This window comes from Serinus canaria, chromosome 1 (assembly GCF_022539315.1).
Source record: "Serinus canaria isolate serCan28SL12 chromosome 1, serCan2020, whole genome shotgun sequence".
In the NCBI taxonomy this organism is placed as follows: Eukaryota; Metazoa; Chordata; class Aves; order Passeriformes; family Fringillidae; genus Serinus; species Serinus canaria.
In genome coordinates this window covers 109,714,081-109,732,667 of record NC_066313.1, presented here as the reverse complement: position 1 = coordinate 109,732,667, position 18,587 = coordinate 109,714,081, and the positions used below count along the sequence as shown (strand labels likewise).

General features: G+C 47.9%; 2 protein-coding genes and 1 long non-coding RNA gene across 8 annotated transcripts in view; 2 read left to right on the top strand and 1 right to left on the bottom strand.

Annotated features, from left to right (window-relative positions):
• Positions 1-4,830, top strand: part of SLC37A1 (solute carrier family 37 member 1) — a 36,533-nt gene extending 31,703 nt beyond the window's left edge. For all 5 annotated transcript variants that reach the window (XM_030234284.2, XM_030234283.2, XM_030234285.2 and 2 more), the window contains exons 20-21: positions 1,581-1,633; positions 2,277-4,830. In XM_030234284.2, the coding sequence (XP_030090144.2) occupies positions 1,581-1,633; positions 2,277-2,292 (69 nt within the window). In that variant the 3' untranslated portion in view covers positions 2,293-4,830. The remainder of the gene's footprint in view (positions 1-1,580; positions 1,634-2,276) is intronic.
• Positions 4,831-7,381: 2,551 nt separating this feature from the next.
• Positions 7,382-17,798, bottom strand: LOC127060028 (uncharacterized). Of its 2 annotated transcripts, XR_007778546.1 has the most exons (4): positions 17,535-17,798; positions 15,434-15,650; positions 7,973-8,041; positions 7,382-7,563 (listed from the first exon to the last, which is right to left on the bottom strand). It is a non-coding gene; the product is annotated as an uncharacterized LOC127060028 (long non-coding RNA). The 2 variants fall into 2 exon arrangements; XR_007778549.1 differs by lacking the exons at positions 7,382-7,563; positions 7,973-8,041 and adding an exon at positions 9,479-13,159.
• The window catches only part of PDE9A (phosphodiesterase 9A), a 55,024-nt gene continuing 53,590 nt past the window's right edge, over positions 17,154-18,587 (top strand). Inside the window, exon 1 of the mRNA XM_009089578.4 lies at positions 17,154-17,579. Coding sequence (XP_009087826.1) covers positions 17,511-17,579 — 69 coding nt within the window. The 5' untranslated portion in view covers positions 17,154-17,510. The remainder of the gene's footprint in view (positions 17,580-18,587) is intronic.

Below are 18,587 nucleotides of genomic sequence, written 5' to 3'. Positions count from 1 at the left end.
TGAGCAGCTTGGAGCAGGCATAATTGCAAGTAAGCCTTCACATTTAGACCTAGAAGTTGTTTCAGATTCCACTCACGGAAGAATCGCTTCTGTTGTCTTTAAAGCCAGTTTCTCAAAGCCATAAAAAGCATTTTCCTACATTGCTCCATCATCAAAATCACCCTGATAATGAAGCTGTTGAAAGTTAATACAGCACATTTTCCAGATGGGCCCTGAGACAGCTGTACTAAATTAGATGAAGAACTGGCAATCCTGGCTTTTGACAGTAACCAGGAGCAGATGTTTGGGAAAAGAAGAGAAGAGCACACAGGTGCTGGCTTGGTCCAAAGCACTGAGCTCTGGCTTCCTGCAGAGGAGCTGAGAGTGTCAGACCATTCCCTTCCTGACACTAGAAAATCAGGAAGCCTTTTGGGTTACAACTGAGGCTTTTTTTTTTTTTTTTCTAAATTCAAATTAAACCCCAACTTCAAAAGTAATTTTTTTCATGTTTATGAATAATTCTGTGGAAATTAAATAAATAAATTAGATAAGTTAATAGCTGAAGTGTGTTGCCACTGGTGGTCAGCAGCTTGTTTCAATATTTGGTATTTCATGCTGCAGAGTGAGGCTTGGGAGGTTGTCGTATTTTTCCTAGATAAAGTTCTCATTGTTTTTCTCTTGCAGTTATTGATTAAAATGAAAAAAAAAAAAGCCACATTTCTTTGAGGAATCAATTAAAACATCTTTGCAAAGCTCTGGTTTTGAGAGGTTTGACTCTGCAGTTGCAGTAAATCCTTTTTTGCATAACTGTTCTGTTTTCCTGGGTTTTGCAGTGCACCATTTGGATACCTGTGTTCAAATGCTATTTCTGCAAGGATACCTGGAGGGGGCTTTATCCTCTTATGTGGCATTCAGTTCTGTCATTCCTGGCCACTTCTGTGCCTCTGAAAATATTTAACTTCTTGAAGTATTCATACTTACAGCAGTGAGCAAACTTACATTTACAATAGTGAAATTCTGAGGATAACATAACCTGAAATAGTGAGGAACCCTGAAAGCTCCAATTCTATCTCTAATGTACATGAGAACGATCATGTTGTATTTGTAAAATCCCTTTCCTGCTATTATCTGAATAATCCTTTTCAAGTGCACTTGAAATCCCTGATGCTGCACAGACAAGCCAAGGTGACTGTCTGCACTCACCTTGACTAATTGTGGGAATAAAGCTTTTCACACACTGTTGTTTTTGCAAATAGCAGCTGCAATTTCTTTCAGACACGTTTTCTTGAAGCCTCGGGGTCCCTCTGCTGGTTTCTTTACACACTTGCTGGTAAAGGAAAACCAGAAAACCATTGTGGTTTTTATAAAGAAATTGATCTCTCAGATGCAAAAAGGAAATTATTTTCCTCTTGCCTGCTTATTGTGAAAGTTCCTCTGCCAAACATTACTGAACATCTGTAAATCTTCTTTTTTTTTAAACCAAATTCAGCATTTACAGGGTAATGTTTCAAATGAGAAACTCTCCAAATAACAATGAATAATTCTGCTTCTTGTTTATCTAAAGGATGATGCTAAAGGAGATTTTGTGATTGTTTTTGCAGCTCTTACTCCGTCTTATCCAGAAGGAACTTCAGTGTCATGCAGATCACACCCTGTAAGTGTTTTTTATGGCTGCTGCTCTTTAATAACATTTGAAAATACATTTCTAAGCCTTCCATATATAGCCATAAATGATCATTAAGGGTGGAAAAGACCTCCAAGATCAATTCCAGCCTTTGTCCCATATTACCTAAATGTAGACTGGGCATGTTAAGGTTTGTGTAGATCCATTTCTTTCTGGTTTAATTCTGCTTCAAAAGAGTAACCTCAGTTTGATGTTTTCAAACCATGGACATTTTCCTTTAGAACATCTTCTCTCAAAAAAAATTCTGAAAACACACTTCTGTCACAGCCTCTTGTTTATGGGGGCTTTTTTCCCCAAATATTTAATCCTCCATGGGTTTCATTGTGCAGGTGGGGAATTGCCTGTCCTGTGTTTAATAATAGTTTAAAATGTAACTGTTTGGAAAAGTTCTCCTTAAAGAAAAGGGTGACTCTGAATTTACAGTATTTTGAATTAAGAAAAAAAAATCCATTGAATCCAGACACAAAATCTAAATTGAGCCCTTGATTGTAGAATTTTGGAGAAGTAAAATGGAGAGAATAGAAAAATGCCCAGCAGGGGCTGGATCCTGCCTTTTGGTGTCTGTTCTGCCTCACACCTCAGCTTTTCCTGCCTGGCTGCTTTTCTTCCCCAGGTTCAAAGAGCACTGAGCTACCAGAGCTGGGATGAGGAGTGTGCCCGTGGATGGAGCTGCTCCCTGAGAACCAAACCCCATGGCACAGCTGATTCTGTATTTCAAGGGTCTCTGTGTGGTCAGGAGCCTTGCAGGTTTGCTGGGAGCAGTGTGAGACTTGGTAAATCCCTGGAGCTCTGATTTTTGCACATGAATAAGTACCTCAGGATGGCCACTGTCCATCAGAGAAGAGATGGGGACTTGGGGAAGGTTTCAGCAGCACGCCTCAACTGAGCCAAAGAGAAATACCAAGTGCCTTTTTTGTTTCTTTTGATAGGATGTTTTTAATTGAAACTATGAACTGTGTAATTGCCAACAATCAAGGCAAAGCTGGAGCAGGAGGAAGTTGAAATTTTAACAGTCTATGAGGGGCTGTCCCAGGATCAGTTAGCAGTGTGTCTCTTATGTCATCTTGTGTACACTGAGAGCATCACTTCATAGAGGACAATATCAGCTGGTTATTAAGATGTGCTGCTATTAGGGTTTGAAGCTGCTCACACAATAATCACCTGGCTATATTATTAAGTTTTAGCTACAGTTCTCCATCCCAAGGACAGCATCCAGCCTTTTGGTAGGTTATAAAAGAGAATTTACTCTTGCTGTGTACTGCACTTAGCAGTTTTCACAGATCCTCTGGATGAATGTTAGTACTCCATTAGGATTATGCAAAAAAAGAAAAGAAAAAGAGTCCTGAGCAACAAAAAGCAGTTTATGAGTCAGAATTTCCAGTGGGGGCTCTAATGATTTTTCAGGACATTATAAAGTGGTTGTGCATTTTAACTTCCCTGCCAGGCTGGGCTGACATGAGAGGGGTTTCTTTGGGGTGGCAGAGAGCGGTGAGCTGTCCTGTGTGAGCAGCACTGGACTGAGCAGGGGGAGCTGCTCTGGTGCCCACTGGCACAGGGGTCCCTGTTGGGTTCCAGTGCTGGGTGTGCACGTGGAAGTCATCATCAGATCTGGGCCCTAATATCCAGAAATCTCTATCAAGTGGCTCTGGGTTTTAGATTTGGAACCAAAATATCAGAGGAGAAAAATTATCTGTGTGGGTGGTAGTTTGTAAGAGAACATTTGAGTACCTAGTGCTACCCAGAAAATAGATGGTGTAATGTCTTCAGAACATATCATTTCTTTCTACAGCTGTCTGCTTTGAAAACAGAATGTTTCTGTGATTTTATTTTGCGTTTTTAAGATGTACAAAGTGAAAAGAAATCTTTTTTTGTATGGGGTGTTTATACTTAGATCACAAAGATTAGGTAATTTAAACTGTGTGTTATCCTTAACTGTATTTATTAAAGCTCTAGGCCTTTGTCTTGCTCTATGCTCTTAAGTTTTGTAAGACAGTGCAAGAGTCTTTACACTTGATTAGCAAAACACTTTAAAAGCCCTGCAAAATATTCAGGAATGTCCCATCAGCTGCTGCTAACACTTAATTTCCAGGGCTGTTTTGTACCTGCTCAGTCTTTGAGTTGCTTCTACTGGTTTGTGCTTCATGCTTGACCTGGGCAGTGTCAGAATGGGCTCAGTTTTAGCTGTTTAGCTGAGCAGAGGTGCAAGGATGATCCACAGGGACTTAGGGAAGGTGCCAGGTCCTTGCAGGGAGCTCTAGGAGGGTCCTGTCCTTGCACTTAATGGATGGAAGGTTGACCTTGCACATTCAGAGTAAACCAGGGGAGATTCTCCACAACTGAACTCAAATCTCTGTGCTGTGCTTGGGCTGTGGTTAAATGTGACAGAATTGTGCAGCAATGTTACTTGGAAGGGCTCCCATCCTCCTGGAATGTCCAACTGCTCCTCACTCAACCAGGCTGAACCTGAGGCACTGCTGAAACAGCCTCTGATGGGGCAGAAATAACACTGCAAGCCCAAAACAGCTGTCCTGGCACAACCTCAGTGCCTGTGTAAGGAGGGAGAGATGGATGGAGGACCACTTCAGCTGGGGATCCCAGTCCCCTTCCCCAAAAATGTGTGTAGAGCTTTACACTAGTTTACTGAAACAGTTCAAGCTCTGCTGTGCTCAGATTTTGAGAAGCTGTTCCCTGTGGGCTGAAGTCTGATGTTAAAAAGCTTTTGGTTTATTTCTGAAGATATTTAAGTGTGTTTTGGGTTTTATTTCTTGTGGCTGCTGCTGTTATTTATTTATTTATTTGAATAGCTTTTGCACTGCAGTGACTTGGGTATGGGGTAATGACAGATTACATTTCAGTTCCTCCAAGATACAAATTTGTTGGACAAAAAGATTTGATTTTCTATTTTAAAAAACCCTAAAGGTCCCCCAAATAGTGAATAAACTGTGTGTTTTGTTAGTATCAGGTGTTTACATCTGGAAATGGGCAAGACTGACAAAATTTTGTGTGTCAAAATGTGAGTGACCAGTAGGGGCAGCCAAATTTAAAAATTTAATGTGACTGCAGAGTTGGTTCTGTTGTGTTTTTTTTTTTTTTGTTTTTTTTTTAATGCTGATTATTGTGAATTTTATCCATTCACCATCCTGTGCTGAATAAAAATAGATTCTCTTCTAAACAGAGAAGTGTTGAGTACTTTATATTTTACCATCTCCATGAAGAAATGCTTCATTTATTGGTTGGAGGGACAGACATCCCTGCTGGGACATTTGCCTGAGTCAAATTTGGGCTGAGTGTGACTCCTATGGTGACTTTTAAGGTGACTTTTTTGTTGTCTGCTTTGCTTGCTCTTCAGTGTATATGGAATTGACATGCAGAAGCTTCATCCTCTCTCTCTAGCACTGATCATCTCCAACATTTATTGTCTTGATTCTGTTAAAATGCTTGAGGGGGTTTTTGTGCCTCTGCCTGACATGCAACGTCCAAACCACAGATGCACTGGGGAAAAACTGATTGGAAAGGAAAACAACTTCTGGTTACAGAATTTCTGATCAAAATTCTGATCAGGTGCCTCCTAGGAATAAGCAAAGAATAGCTGGGGTGCCTGATAAAAGAAGGGAGACTCAAATCCCACTTTCTGTTCTGCCTGATGGGGAGCAGGAGCCTCCCTTGTGATAATCTTTGTGAAGCCCTGGCTGTTGCTGCACAGGCTGAGGGGGGTTTGTCTCTGTGTGTAGGAAGGGTTTGTAGGGTGGGAAGAAGGTAAATAAATAGCAGGAACAGCAGTGTTGTGTTCATCATTTGCTTTGGGACTCCTTTTACCTCTAAGTTCTACAAACCCACTCGGTGCACCAAGCCTTAATCCTGTGTGTTTTGCTAGTAAGGGAAATTCCAGAAGGGATTCTGCCATTCCTTTGAGGAGATTATTGCATGTGCTTCTGGCATAGCATCCTCAGAATAACAGTGGGACTCCTCCACGTGTGCTGTGCCAAGGCTGTGCTGCCTCAGACTCTGGCTGAACTCGTGTTTAGGCTCAGCTCTTTGGTTGCTGCTGGAAGGTTTCTGCAACAACTGATGCCTGGGGTGGTTTGTGCTACTCAGGATTAGGCAGGTGTAAGAGGGTGTAAATGAAACCAGAGGGTGTTTAGAGCTGTTGGAGGCTGGTGGATTTCATACAGAAATTATTTGGGGAAGATTGATCACAATTCCATCAAATGACAAGGCCCAGGATGGGTAATGGTGGCAATCTCTGCTCTGAACTAAATTTAGGGCCTGTGTATTATGTAAATGTTAGATTAGATTATTTCATGGTTTGTCCCAACCTCTGACAGGATGTTCTCATTGCTGACCTATGCCCTTTTCACCTTGGAGCAAGGCTGGTTTGGCTTTGTTTTGCTCTCTGCTGAGCCAGCCAGGGGATGCTGGGGACATGTCCTGCCCTGCTGTCCTGATGGTGGGGACACGTCCTGCCCTGCTGTCACAGCCTGCAGGGGATGCTGGGGACATGTCCTGCCCTGCTGTTCTGATGGTGGGGACACGTCCTGCCCTGCTGTCACAGCCTGCAGGGGATGCTGGGGACATGTCCTGCCCTGCTGTTCTGATGGTGGGGACACGTCCTGCCCTGCTGTCACAGCCTGCAGGGACTGCAGACACTCCTGGGAGTTGTGTCTGCTGCTCTGGGGCTCTGGGGACCTTGAACTACATTTGCTGCCATGCTGAGTTAAAAATGTGACTGTCATCCTCATGGCTGGGGAGAGGGAAGGGGAAGGTTGAACTGCTGGTAGAACTCAGCCTCATGTCCAGTGACCTGAAGTGCTGGGTTATGTCTCACTGCCCAAGAGTTTCATAAACTGGGCTGTTATAAAGTGTTAGTTGTTTCCTCCTTTGTCTCCCTTCTTTTGGTTAATTTCCAGTTTTGAATAAGGAGATAATTAGTTGATGCTTGGGATGGTTTTTTGGGTTTTTGGGGTTTTTTTTCCTCTGTAATTCCTTTGTCTACCAGTTCCCCTTTGGCTGCAGTGAAACATTGCTCTGTAAACTGGGAATACACGAGCCAAACTTTTTTCAGCATATTTCAGGATCCTGCTCAACTCCAGCATCAGGAGATCAGCTATGAAAGTGTGTGCCAAGTCTCTTGATGCTGTACTTAAGGATGTTTTCTTCACCTCATGGTCCTACTGGGGTAGGGTTTCTCTCCCTCCTTCCCTTACAAAGCAGCTGACAAATTCCCACATTTCCACAATATTCCCTTTGGTCCAGTTGTTTGTTTCAGCAGAGGAGGACACTAAACCGACTTCACATGTGCTGCCATGTAGGAATGAACTTTGGAATGCTGTTACAAGGCTGGAGTTATTCTCAGTTTATCTGGTACCTAAACCCTGAACAGGTGGTCTGAATTTCATGGGTTACTCAGAAACCAGCAGCTGCTTCCAGCCTTGGGGCCAGAGCTGGGAGCAGCAGCCCGAGTTGGTATGTTGAAACAAAGAGATCAATAATGTCTGAGTTCTCAGATCTCCTCCCTGTGATGTGAAGGGTGGTTGGTGTGGGCAGCCCCTCACAGCTGAATGACACAGGAAAAACCTTTGGAAGGGGTGAGTTCCCTCTGCATCTTCCACCAAACACGCTGCTGTTATTTCTGCTGCAAGGACAGGGTATTATATTCCAGTCTGAGTCACCCAATTTCACCACAGGCCACAGGAGGCTTCAGCTTAGTAAGTACAGCAGGTTCTGAATTTTATTCTTAAATTGCTCTGATCATCTGGTTGGAAGCAGCTGAATGTTGTGTCCTTCTGTGGCAGAATCTGCAGGTTTAGTTTTGTTCTGAGAGGGTAACAATGGGATTCAATTTAGCCATTGCTGTTAAAAGTCTTCATAAAATCTTCCTCCCCCTCTCCCTCTGGCTGCAGCTTTTCAGTTACATGAAAGGAAGACAATATGGTAAAAAAAGAACAAAAGAGGTGAAAAAATATCTCAAAGCCATAGTCTTTCTTCCAAATTTTGGCCATTTGCTTGGCACCAAGGCAGATCCACTATCTCAGCTGGTTTGTGTGTCTGCCTGTAAATCTGTGCAGTTGCTGAAAGCAGAGAAAAATAGAAACCTTTGGGTTTCCTTGCTCTGATTTTCACAATGGCAATTCTCAAAATAGATGTCCCCAGCCCAAAAAGGCAGAGCCAGGGTGACTGACAAATCTGGGGTGCAGGCAGAGAAGCCCAAGGATGTTTGGTTTAGGACAGATACCTGTGTTACAGCTAAATTAGATAGATTAAATTCTCATACAAATCCCTGCCAGGCATATCATGAAGCTCTAAACTTACCCCAGGTGTCAGCACATAATCTTTTGAGGAGGGTGAAATCCATCACCAGCAAAGCACCTAGAAATGGAGCTGGAATGGATGAAATCCCATGAACATCTGAGCAGAGCTAGCACATGCACTTCTCAGAACAATATTCAGTGAAATTTGAAATGAGACCTCCTGGTAGAAAGGTTGCAGATGATGTAAGCCTTACAGTAACAGGGAAAACAAGCTCCCCTGTTTGCCTGCTTGAAATCCTCTGATGAAATAATGCATCTGTCAAAGCAGCATCTAAATGTCATCCTTCTGTGTCATCAAAGGGGAAATGTTATTCCAAAATGCAGGCTAGTTCCCATACACAGGGTGTTTTTAGCCTTCCCAGACCCATAAAAGCAGTCAGAAGGTCTGATTAGCTGCTCTGGTGCATTCACCTTATGCATCTCTATAAACATCAGGAGCTGCCTTCTGCATTGTTTTTGCTGTCTCTGTTTTTCAATAACAGTTGGAATTGTCCGCTTAAACGGGTTCTGCTTGGAACAACAGCAAAAAAAACACACATCCCCATGATAAACTGCCTTGTTGGTCTTATTTTTGAGAAAAAAAAAAAAGGGGGGAAAAAAAAAGATAGTGCTGTGTGCCTTCCATGCAAGTTTAGTATTCTGTGGCATGAGTCTGTTTTCAAGCAAGTTTGCCCAAGCAATTACTTTGTGAATTACAGTTTGATTCACCCAGAGTCAAATCCTGGGCTGTTTTGGAGCAGCCTCTGCTGGGCTCTGCCTGTGCAGATATCTGAGCTGCCCTGCAGCAGCTCCTGCGTGTGCTGGAGGCTGGGCTGGGCTGCCAAGGGCAGGATGCTTTCACAAAGTGATCCTGAGTGATGGGCTCAGAAGGATTTGATGGAGTTTAAACCTCAGCTTTGGACTGAGAGGCAGAGCTGGTTTCTGAAGCCAGCAGGCTCCCAAGGGATCACAGAGTGGATGCATCCAGGGAGCAGCAGAGGCAGCACTGGGGAGAAACTGGATCCCAAAACATGAGGAGAGGGGGGGGCTCCTCTTGGATAGTGCTGGGATATCTTAATCTTGTTGGAGGTTTGTGTATCCTTGCAGAGGACTCGGTGGGAATTCCTAAAATTAACATTCAGCAATGCTAATGGTGATGTTTGTTGTAACGTGATGCTGTAACACGCTGGCAATATTTAATTCTTGGAGCCAGCAGCAGTCTCTGTGGGTGTGGGTGTGTGTGTGAGGGGGAAGGAAGCCTGTTCATGGTGCAGGTTATGCCTTCAAGCTCTGCAGAGACTCTCCCAGACATGGCTGTGCTCACAGATTAGTGTATTTGAAGGGTGCACCAACAAAGGCAGGAATGATGAATCTAACTCCATGTTCTCAGAAGGCTAATTTATTGTTTTATGATACTATATTAAAGAATACTATACTAAACTATACTATACTATATAAAGAATACAGAAAGGACACTTACACAATGCCAAAAAGATAATAATGAAAACTTGTGAATCTTTCCAGAACCCCAGCACAGCTTGGCCCTGACTGGCCAAAGAGTCAAAACAACTCCCAGCAGAATCCAGTGAAACAATCACCTGTGGGTGAACAATCTCCAAACACATTCCACATGAGCACAACAGAGGAGAAGCAAATGAGAGAATTGTTTTCCTTTCTCTGAGGGTTCTCAGCTTCCCAGGAGAAAAATCCTGAACGAAGGGATTTTTCTAGAAAGTGTGAATGCAGCAAAAACCTGCACCCAACCCAGGCACTCCACTGAGCAGCAGCTCCTCTTCCCCAAACACAGCCCCAGCCTCAGCCCCTCACCCTGGGAATGTGATGTGCTTGGGTGGGAGGAGGGGAGAGCAGTGAGGAGAAATAAAACAGACCAAGAGCACCATTGCAGCAATAGAAACAAAGTGGGGTGTTGCCTTTGGCTTTCTCCCCAGTGCCACGCTCCAAGGGAAGCAGGGCTTGGGTTCCTCTGCAGGAATCCTGCTTGGCTGCTGAGTGATTCTGGGCTTTGCTGCTGCCCCTGGGCACAATTCCTGGGGCAGAGGGGGGCAGGGAGCTGCTGGTTCTGCTGGCAGAAGGGCTGGATGGCAGATTGAAGGGAGATTGAAACCCTGGGATGAAGTGGGGCAGGGGAAGAGTGTGGAGCCCCTTCAACCAGGCAGGGAGTGGAGAGCAGAGCACTGGCCAGAGGAGATGATGGTGATGAGGAAACAGCAGCAGGGGAAAACAAATGAGTAAAAAGTGCAGGAAAAAAGATGTGGGGCTGGAGAAAAGAGCTGGGTACAACATTGTGCCCTTTTTAGCAGAGGGCTCCTGGGTTTTCATTTTATTTCTGTGTGTTTATTTCTGTACGTCCTTGATCTCAGTTTCTTGTCTGAAAACCTCCTTCCTGCCTATTGGAATCTTTTAGGCAGGGGCTAAGGTCCAAGCAGAGGAAAGCCTTCACATCCAGTGTCCAGCTTGCGTGGGAGCAGCTGAAGGTGAGAGGATAGGATTTAGTGGGGGGGAAATGAATTTGTGTGAATCCAGTGAAATCCATTCCAAGGCGAAGGAGAAAGGAGAAAGAGGAGGATGAAGGACCAGGAAGGAGTCATGGCTTCAGCTGTGCTGTGACTGGAGAGGGTCCAGCCTCTAACAAAGCCCCTCTGGAAGAAGCTTCTCACTAAAAGGTTTGCCTGGGGCCACCTCTAAGAAAAGGAGAGTGCAGGAGGGAAGGGGAGGCATGGGCTGAAACCCAGCACTGGGGTGAAAATCTGGGCTGTGTCCAATCAAATGGAGGCTGGAGAAAGCAGTGTGAAAAGTAATCCAAAAATAAAATAAAATTCAAGTTCTGTATGAAGCACTCCCTTCCCTCTTAAGCTACTTCCCTTTCATTTTCTGCATTACTTCAGCACTGCCCTCTGTCCTGACCACACCATTAATCCATGATGTTTACTGTTTCCTCAGGAAATTGGATTGTCTTATTGCATGAAAATCTCAGTTCAATTTTCCTCAGTGAGAGTTTCTGGCTCTCAAAGTTCTAGAGGGGGAATCTTATGTATCTGACATGGATGAACAGTCAGGTTCAGTGAAGAGGAGACAGCCAAAAAGAAGAGCCACAAATGTGTTATTTGAAGGCAGACAGTAATGATTTGCCATCCAATCTTTTGAGTTCCTTTGGTGGTGACCTGAGACTTTTGGAGGTGGTAGGAACGCTCTGGAGAGTTGTGTGACTCCCAGGAAAAGTCACACTCAAGTACTCATAATTTTGGGAATTAGTTAAAAATGTCCCCATTTCATGTTGGCTTCAAATGTTCTGGCAGAGCACATCAGACAGTTTCAGAGCTACTGGAGGCTTTTGTCATCTTTTTCTCATGGATTCAGTGACGGTTTTTTGGCCTCCCTCCCTAAAAGCTGAGAGACTCTTTCATCTCTTCTATTGAGAAAATGTTCTCCTGCCCCTTAATGGAAACAGCCATGCACAAACAGCAGGAAAATGAGAAAATACCTACATCACAGAAAAAAATATATCTGAGAGATTACCTAGCTATTTATGAAGACTTCTACTTTGAAAATGTTAACATGGAAAGTCTAATTTTCAATGTACTGCAAAGAATTGTGCAAAGTCTGCCTGACCCTCCAGGAATTCCTCATGGCTGGCTCTGCAGTGATGCAGCTGAGGGACAATCTCCCACCCACTGAAAAGCAGCCCCAAGCAGTGAAACCCTTTGCAGACATTGCTGGGGCTGTGCTGATGTTATTGCAGGGGGTGATCAGCAGACAAGGAGGCTCCAGGGATGAGTCAGGAACGATCACCTCCTGCTCTGCCCATGCCAGGTCTGTGGCCCAGACACCCCCTGTCCCCAGCTCTGTGATCTGTGGCACAGATTGCACCAGGCTGAGCAGGATCAGCAGCCCTCAGCCTTTGGGTTAATCTTTGGCTTGCCAAGACTTGGGGATGTCTGAGATCTGCTTGTCGGGGAGATGGAGGAGCTGATTTCCAGTGAGTCACTGCACAGCTCTGAGCTGCTCACATGGCAGCCTCCCAAAACAGGCAGCTCAGGGAACTTCACTTTCCTGCACCACTGAAAATGCCAGGCAGCTTTCTCCAGATGGAGCCAACTATCCCCTCCCTGCAGTCTGGGACCACGGGCTGCAGCCCCTGCTCAGGCTTTGCTGCCAAGAGCATGAGCCAGCCTTGCCCAATGGAGGGAATTGATTTTTCCACTTCTTGGCCATCATCCCTCTAAATGATCTATTGGGTGACTCCAGGCACACTTAATTTCATTTATTTTTTTCTCATCAGCTCTTGAAAGTTCCAGTTGGGTCTCTTAATTCCTTCCATAACCTTATGAAAACACAGCTCTGGGAGCTGGGCTTTCCCAGCAGCTCTGCTCCAGGGATGCAGCAGGGTCATTCCAGCCAGCTGGGGCCCCTCTGTGTGTGTGTGTCTGTGCTTTGCCCTGCAAGCTCCACGTCCTGCAGAGGTGCCTGGGACAGGATTCTTGGCTCTCTCCTACTGGAAATGAAAGCCTAGGAGGAGAGAGCTGGATTGAGGAGATGGCAGTGGGAAACAGAGGTAGGAAATGGAAAGCAGAGAGGGAAGGGAGGCTGGAAATCAGGCAGAGAGGCTGCGGTGGAAAGGAGGCAGCCAAGGCTCTCTGCAGGCACAGCATGGCACAGGGATGGAGGTTCCTGGGGTCCTGTGGCTCCTGGAGGTGAAACTGGAATTGAATTCCATGGAAAGTGGAACCAGGATGGAGGGTGGGCTGAGCCAAGGACCTGGTGCCTCTGCTCTAGCAAAAGGAAATGCTTGTGGAGAGTGAGCTCCTTCCTCAGCCAGCAGGGAAAGGCAGTGGGTCTGCCCCACTGGGAGACCTTCAGGAAACCAGCCTGGCACCTGCCAGGCACTGCAAGTGCTGTAGAAAACAGATCACTGAAAAAATGCTAACATAGAGCAGGAGAAAAAAGGGTTTTTTTCCCTCAGCAGACAAAAGAGAAAAGCCAAGAAATGCCAGATGTTATGTTGGACAAGTGCTTTATAAGTTCTTTATGGCTTGAGTCTGCTCTTCTCCAGGCCAGCACTGCACACACAGATATTTGTGAGGTACCAGGGGTGGCTGCTCTCACTTCCACAAGATTTGAGCCCATTACCTGGCTCTGAGGGGTGAGACACAGCAAGAATCACTGGTAGGCACCAGAATTTCCCCTCCAGCTGTAAAGAGAGAGAAGGCAGCATTATCACCAGGGTGGCCAAGGCTGCTGGAGTGAAGAGCAGAGCTGGCTCCTGGGTGAGTAATCCCACATCTCCCACCCACAGAGCTCTGCTCCTGCACCCCAGTGCCCCAGAGCAGCCACGTCAGATGTCACAGCTCCCTTCCAGCCCACGTTCCTGGGGGTTTGCCATGGAAACCAGGCTGGCAGCGAGTGTGGCTGCACTGCATGGACTGGGAATGGGGCTGGGGTGAGCAGCAGGACCCAAAAACGGGGCTGGAGCCAGGAGTGAGGTGGGGAGCTGTGCTGCTGACAGGGCAGGGGTCAAACACCACCCTCAGGGCATGTGAGGAGAAATCCTGTCAAGGTCCCAATATTAATTATCAGTCCTTTTCTAATTAACATTCAATGTGATCAATTCCAGGAGTGGGCCTGTGGAAATCTGGCAGAGTGTAAAAGAAATGTGCAAAGAAGTGAGGTAAAATTTCCATGTGCAGCATGCCATGATCTTTCTGTGGGTTCAGGGAGAGGAGGGAGAGCTGGGCTGGAAAGGGCAGTGGGGCTCTGCATGGAGGAGCTCCCAGTGCCATCATTTGGCTGTTAACAGCATCAGTCAGAGAGTTAATTCCTGCAGAAACCTGCATGACTTCAGGTCTTGGGGAAAAAAAAACAACTTAGAAGCAAAAATGGCAAAACACCAAAGAAGGAGAGAAGACTGAGTGAAATAGGGAGAAGAGGAGCTGTGGGAGGGGAAGGAAAACCTTCCCAGCTCCAGGGGCAATCTGGCATTCTGGCAGGTTGGAGCAGTAAAGCAGCAGGTCAGGGCCCTGTGGGGACATGGAGACAGACAGACAGATGGACAGACACAAGGGACCTGCAGCAGAAGGGATTTATGGGCAAAGAAAGCACTTGAAGCATGGAACTTGTGAGGAAAAAAGTTGATTTCACGTTTTTAATTCTATTTTCTATTCCCTGTTTCTAATTCTAGGCACACTTTTTTTCAAAGTACAATATCTTTCACTGAAGTTTTACACTTTCTGGCTCTTTTCCCCCCATTTCAGTCCCTCTGAAGACCCCTGCTGTGCAGTGCCCAGGTCTGGATGGGCACACAGTGGGTTGCAAGGGGCACTGAATTTCTTGAGAGCAGCAAGAAAACCAAGTTTGAGAGACAGTGACCTCAGGGCTGGGGAAGACACAGATGGGAGGGGACAGGAATGGTGCCACCCCACCTCAGGCCTGCATGGAGAGTGACTGGAACAGCCCCTTTCATCCTTAAAGCTTCTCCCTCTCCCTCTGAGCAGGGTTTGCAGCAGGGGGAGATCTCAGCCCGTGCAAAGCCAGCCTGGCTGAGCTGTGCCTCGACAGCAGCAGCCCCAGGGCAATGTGGGATCTGAACCTCCTCTGGTTGCTCCTTGGAAACCCTAAAAAGCTGCCTCTGCACCACCCCCACGGAGCTGACACCAGGGCTGGGAGACAGAAGTGCCTTTGTCACTCCTTGGGAGCACCCCCGGGGTAAGTGACACCTGGCTGGGGCACTGCCACATCCCTGGGCCCAGGCTGGACCCTGGGCTCTCCAAAAGGCACATCCCAGGCTTGGAGTGAACAGAGGGAAGGGTGCTGGCCTCAGTAAAACACCCAGGGCAGGCAAAGCAGAGCTGTGAAACAGCTGATGTGGTCAGGGGCACAGGAGCCCTGAGCTGGGCAAAACATCCCTCTGGGGCAAATGATGGAAAATCACTGTCTGGCTCTCTGCTTGGGTTTGGGCTTGGATTGGAAGGACTGGATGAGATAGGATAATGCTTCCCAATAATTTTTGCCCCCCATTGCCCAGTGTATAGTGAAATAAGGAGGCTCTGGAAGGTTAAACCAGCTAGAGGCAGTGATCTGCTGGAGCTGCACACTCTCTTTGATGAATGTTATCTTTTGTCTTCTTTCAGGCTTGGTCTTAAACTGGGCCTTTGATTGCATCAGGCTTTTGTCATAATTTCTGAGTGCTCAGCTTTTGAAGATTCACTCATACATGAAGTTCTTGAAAAGAGCAATAGTCAGCAGTTGTACAGCAAAGCAGTTTTTCCAACAAGTATTAATGTAATTAGGGAGAGGGGGATGTGTGCTGGAGCTTAAGAAACACAATTTCAAATACATAGGGAGAGTGGATAGGACAAGGACAGTGGAGAGGCAGGATTAGGATCATCATCTGGATTTCAGAGCTTGTCTTTTTGCTGGCTGGAGAAGCTGGTCACATTAAAAAAAATATTAAAAAATTGATTCTTACCAGTGTGAGACTCTGATCATTAGGCAGTGATGTGTGATCAAGTCCTGAAATGCCCCAGTGATGTCTGATCACTCCTGGAGTGGGTGATGACAGTAGGAGAGCTCAGTATCCTCTCTACAATCCCAAATGTCCCATGTGCATCCCCCAGAGTGAGTGTTCTTGTTGTCTCTTTCCAAATGGCTGCATTTTTGTCATCATGGCCATCTTCCTCAGGAACCTGCTGGGTCAACCAAGTCACTCAGGCCTGAATCACAGCAAAACAGGATCAAGGCAGTGCTTAGCAGAGCAGGGTGTGGAATGGTGGGTCACAGAGCTCCTGACTGGTGGCAGAAGCAGTGGGGTTGTGTGGAAGGGCTGGTGAAGTGGGAGAAGCTGCAGCTCAGAACACCCATGGGGATCAGCTGTGGGGTGATCTGAGGGATCAGCCTCTGGGAGAGTTTCCAGGCCAGTCTGTGGGACAGACTGCAATTCAGCCCAGAGGACAGTCAAGTGGGTAGTGGGGTAAGGGACAGGCTGTGGCACAGCTGAGGGGACAGCCCCCAGGACAACCCCCAGGACACCCCTGCAGTGCTCAGGGCTCTCTCCTGAGAGACTCCCAGTGCCTGCTCCAGGCTGGCAGAGGAAGGATGTGAAGCAAAGGCTTGCACTTCCCAAAAGAACCACCTTGCTGCTGCCTCTGAGAGCTTTAGAAGCACCACTGGCTTCAGCCTGAAGGGTCAGCCCAGCTCTGACTGCCAGTCAGCTCTGGGACCCACTCAGACCTCCACAAATCCCCTTTGCAGAGCAGCAGAGCCCTGTCTGCCTTCCCAGGGGCAGCAAGCCACAGCCAAGGACAAGCCACAGCCAAGGACAAGCCTCAGCCAAGGACAAGCCACAGCCAAGCCCCCTGGCCTCTGCTGGGGTCACTTTTGTCTCTCTCTGGCTGCACAGAGGGCTCGGGGTGGGCAGGGTGAGCATCCCTGACCGCGCTGCCCCAACCCTGCTCTCCCAGCCCGCACAGCCCAGAAGAGGCCAGAAAATGCTTCTGCAGTCCCTCCATCAAAATCCCCGGAAAATCAGAGAGCCCATGCCGTCAGAAGGGGCTGTGTGCTGCCTGTGCAGTCTCTGTGCTGCCTGTGCAGTCTCTGTGCTGCCTCCGAGCTCCGTGCCCGCCGTGCCCAGACCGTGCCCGGCTCCCGGGCAGCGCAGCCCGGGCACGGCAGGGAGCGCCCGGCATCGCTCCGGGAGCCCCGCCGGGGCTGCGCTCCCTCCTGCCTTCCTCGGGAGAGATGTTTTTGCCAGGAGATTTCACGTTCCCCTAAATAACATATTCCTTCACTCCGGGGGTGGCACGGATGGCTGTGGGCGAGAGGATGGGGTTTGTGGTTTCTTCGTGCTGCTGGTGCTTACAGGGGGGAAAAAAGCTCCTTCTGTCCTTGTGATGATAACGGGAGGGATGTGGAAATGGAGCTGCTGAGTTTGGATTGAGACGGTCCAAGCCCTGGCTGGCAGTGGGTGTCTGAAAGGACACTTCCAGCACAGGGCACTTCCAGACGGGAGCCTGTCACTGTGCAAGCAGCTCACCAGGAGAGGCACTCACTAATAATTGCGGTCCTATTTCAGCGTAAAATCGAATTCTATCTCTCAGCACCCCGATGAAGGGGGATTTTCCTCCTCCGCAGCCCCCCAGGGGATAAATGCCACTCGATCTCGTGCATAACAGGAGCCGGCCAGTCTCAGGGTCAGAGCCCGAGTGCGGATGCCCAGCCACTCTCAGCCTTAAAGCCACGAGGGGTTGTTGCTATGGGAATGGAGAGGGGGCTTGCAGGCAGCATCTGGAGCCTGTGTCTTTCCCTGTCCGAGGCAGCTGGATTCGGAGGGAAGCAAAACTAAAAGGAGGTGGCAGAGAGAGACAGAGGCACAGCAAAATGCATGCATGTTAGAGGAGGGACCTTCCCAGAATGAGAGTACAGTGGGATACAGAAGAGCGGGGACACCAAACTGTCAGGCAGCGGTGGCTCGGCTGGGTAGGACAGACCTGATTTTCTGCTCTGATTGACACTGGAAACAAGTCCGGTGAGAGCCCGGCTGTAGCAAGATGGGATCTGCCTCCTCCACTTACCGGCCCAAATGTATTTATTTGGACATTGATGGAAGAATTCAAAAGGTACTTTTGCTGTTTTTCACCGAGCGGCGTCTCCGGCTGCGGGCGGCGTTTGCTGCGCGGCCGATCCCAGACGGGCTCCGCATCCCTTTTCCAGGGGAAGGGGGGGGGGAATCCTGCGTGCCTTCTGCTTTGTACACGGATGTTTATTTAAAGGGGAAGGGGAGGCTGGCAGAGGGGAGGGCTGGGCGCTGCCAACACCAAGTCGCTGCCAGCTCTCCCTGCCGGCGCGGGGATCCTCGGCTTCGCAGCCGCCTTGGCTTCCGCTCCCGGAGCGGCGTCGAGCCGTGTTTACAAAGTTTAGCCTGGGGCGAGGTTTCCCCCCCAGGCAGTGGGAGCAGGGAATACAGCGTGCCGAGCTCCTGGAGACTGGTTCTGCCCGTGGGCACCTGGCTCGGGCCGAGCTGGAGGTCAGGCAGTGCCCGGCTCTTTGCGCGATGCCGCCGCATCGCCGGGGGCTGCGGGACCCCCGTGCCGCCTCTGCCCGAGCTGCCGGTAAATGCCGATAATTCAAACTTTCACTGCCGCTCGCCTGCCTCGTTTGGTTAAGCACGGTTCAGAGCGCAGGGAGAGCTGCGGGAGAAATGTGTCCTGGCTAAAAGGGAAAGCTCGCATGCTGTCGGGCTGACAGCCCGCTGCTTTTAAACAGAAACAATGCCGACGCCTTTCTGCAAGCCTTTTTTTTTTTTTTTTTTCTCCTTCTCTTTGTCAGCAGTTCTTTGGCCGCAAACCAAGTGCCTTTTCTGTAACAGAGCTGCTGAGAGGGTCCAGAGCAAGTAAACTCAGATTTTCAAAATTCACATCACTCTCGTCTTCCTGCTCTAAATTTTCCGCTCGCCCCGTGTCGCCTTTTGTTTTTAATTTTGTAAAGAAACAGCAACGATGCCCCGTCCTTTCCCTGCCCTGCGCTGTGTGAGTGAATGGGGAGCTGGTGCTCACAGTCCCATCCCACCACACACGCCTCCAGCCCCCTCCAGCACTGCCCTGGAAACCCACGGCCACCGCTCAAAG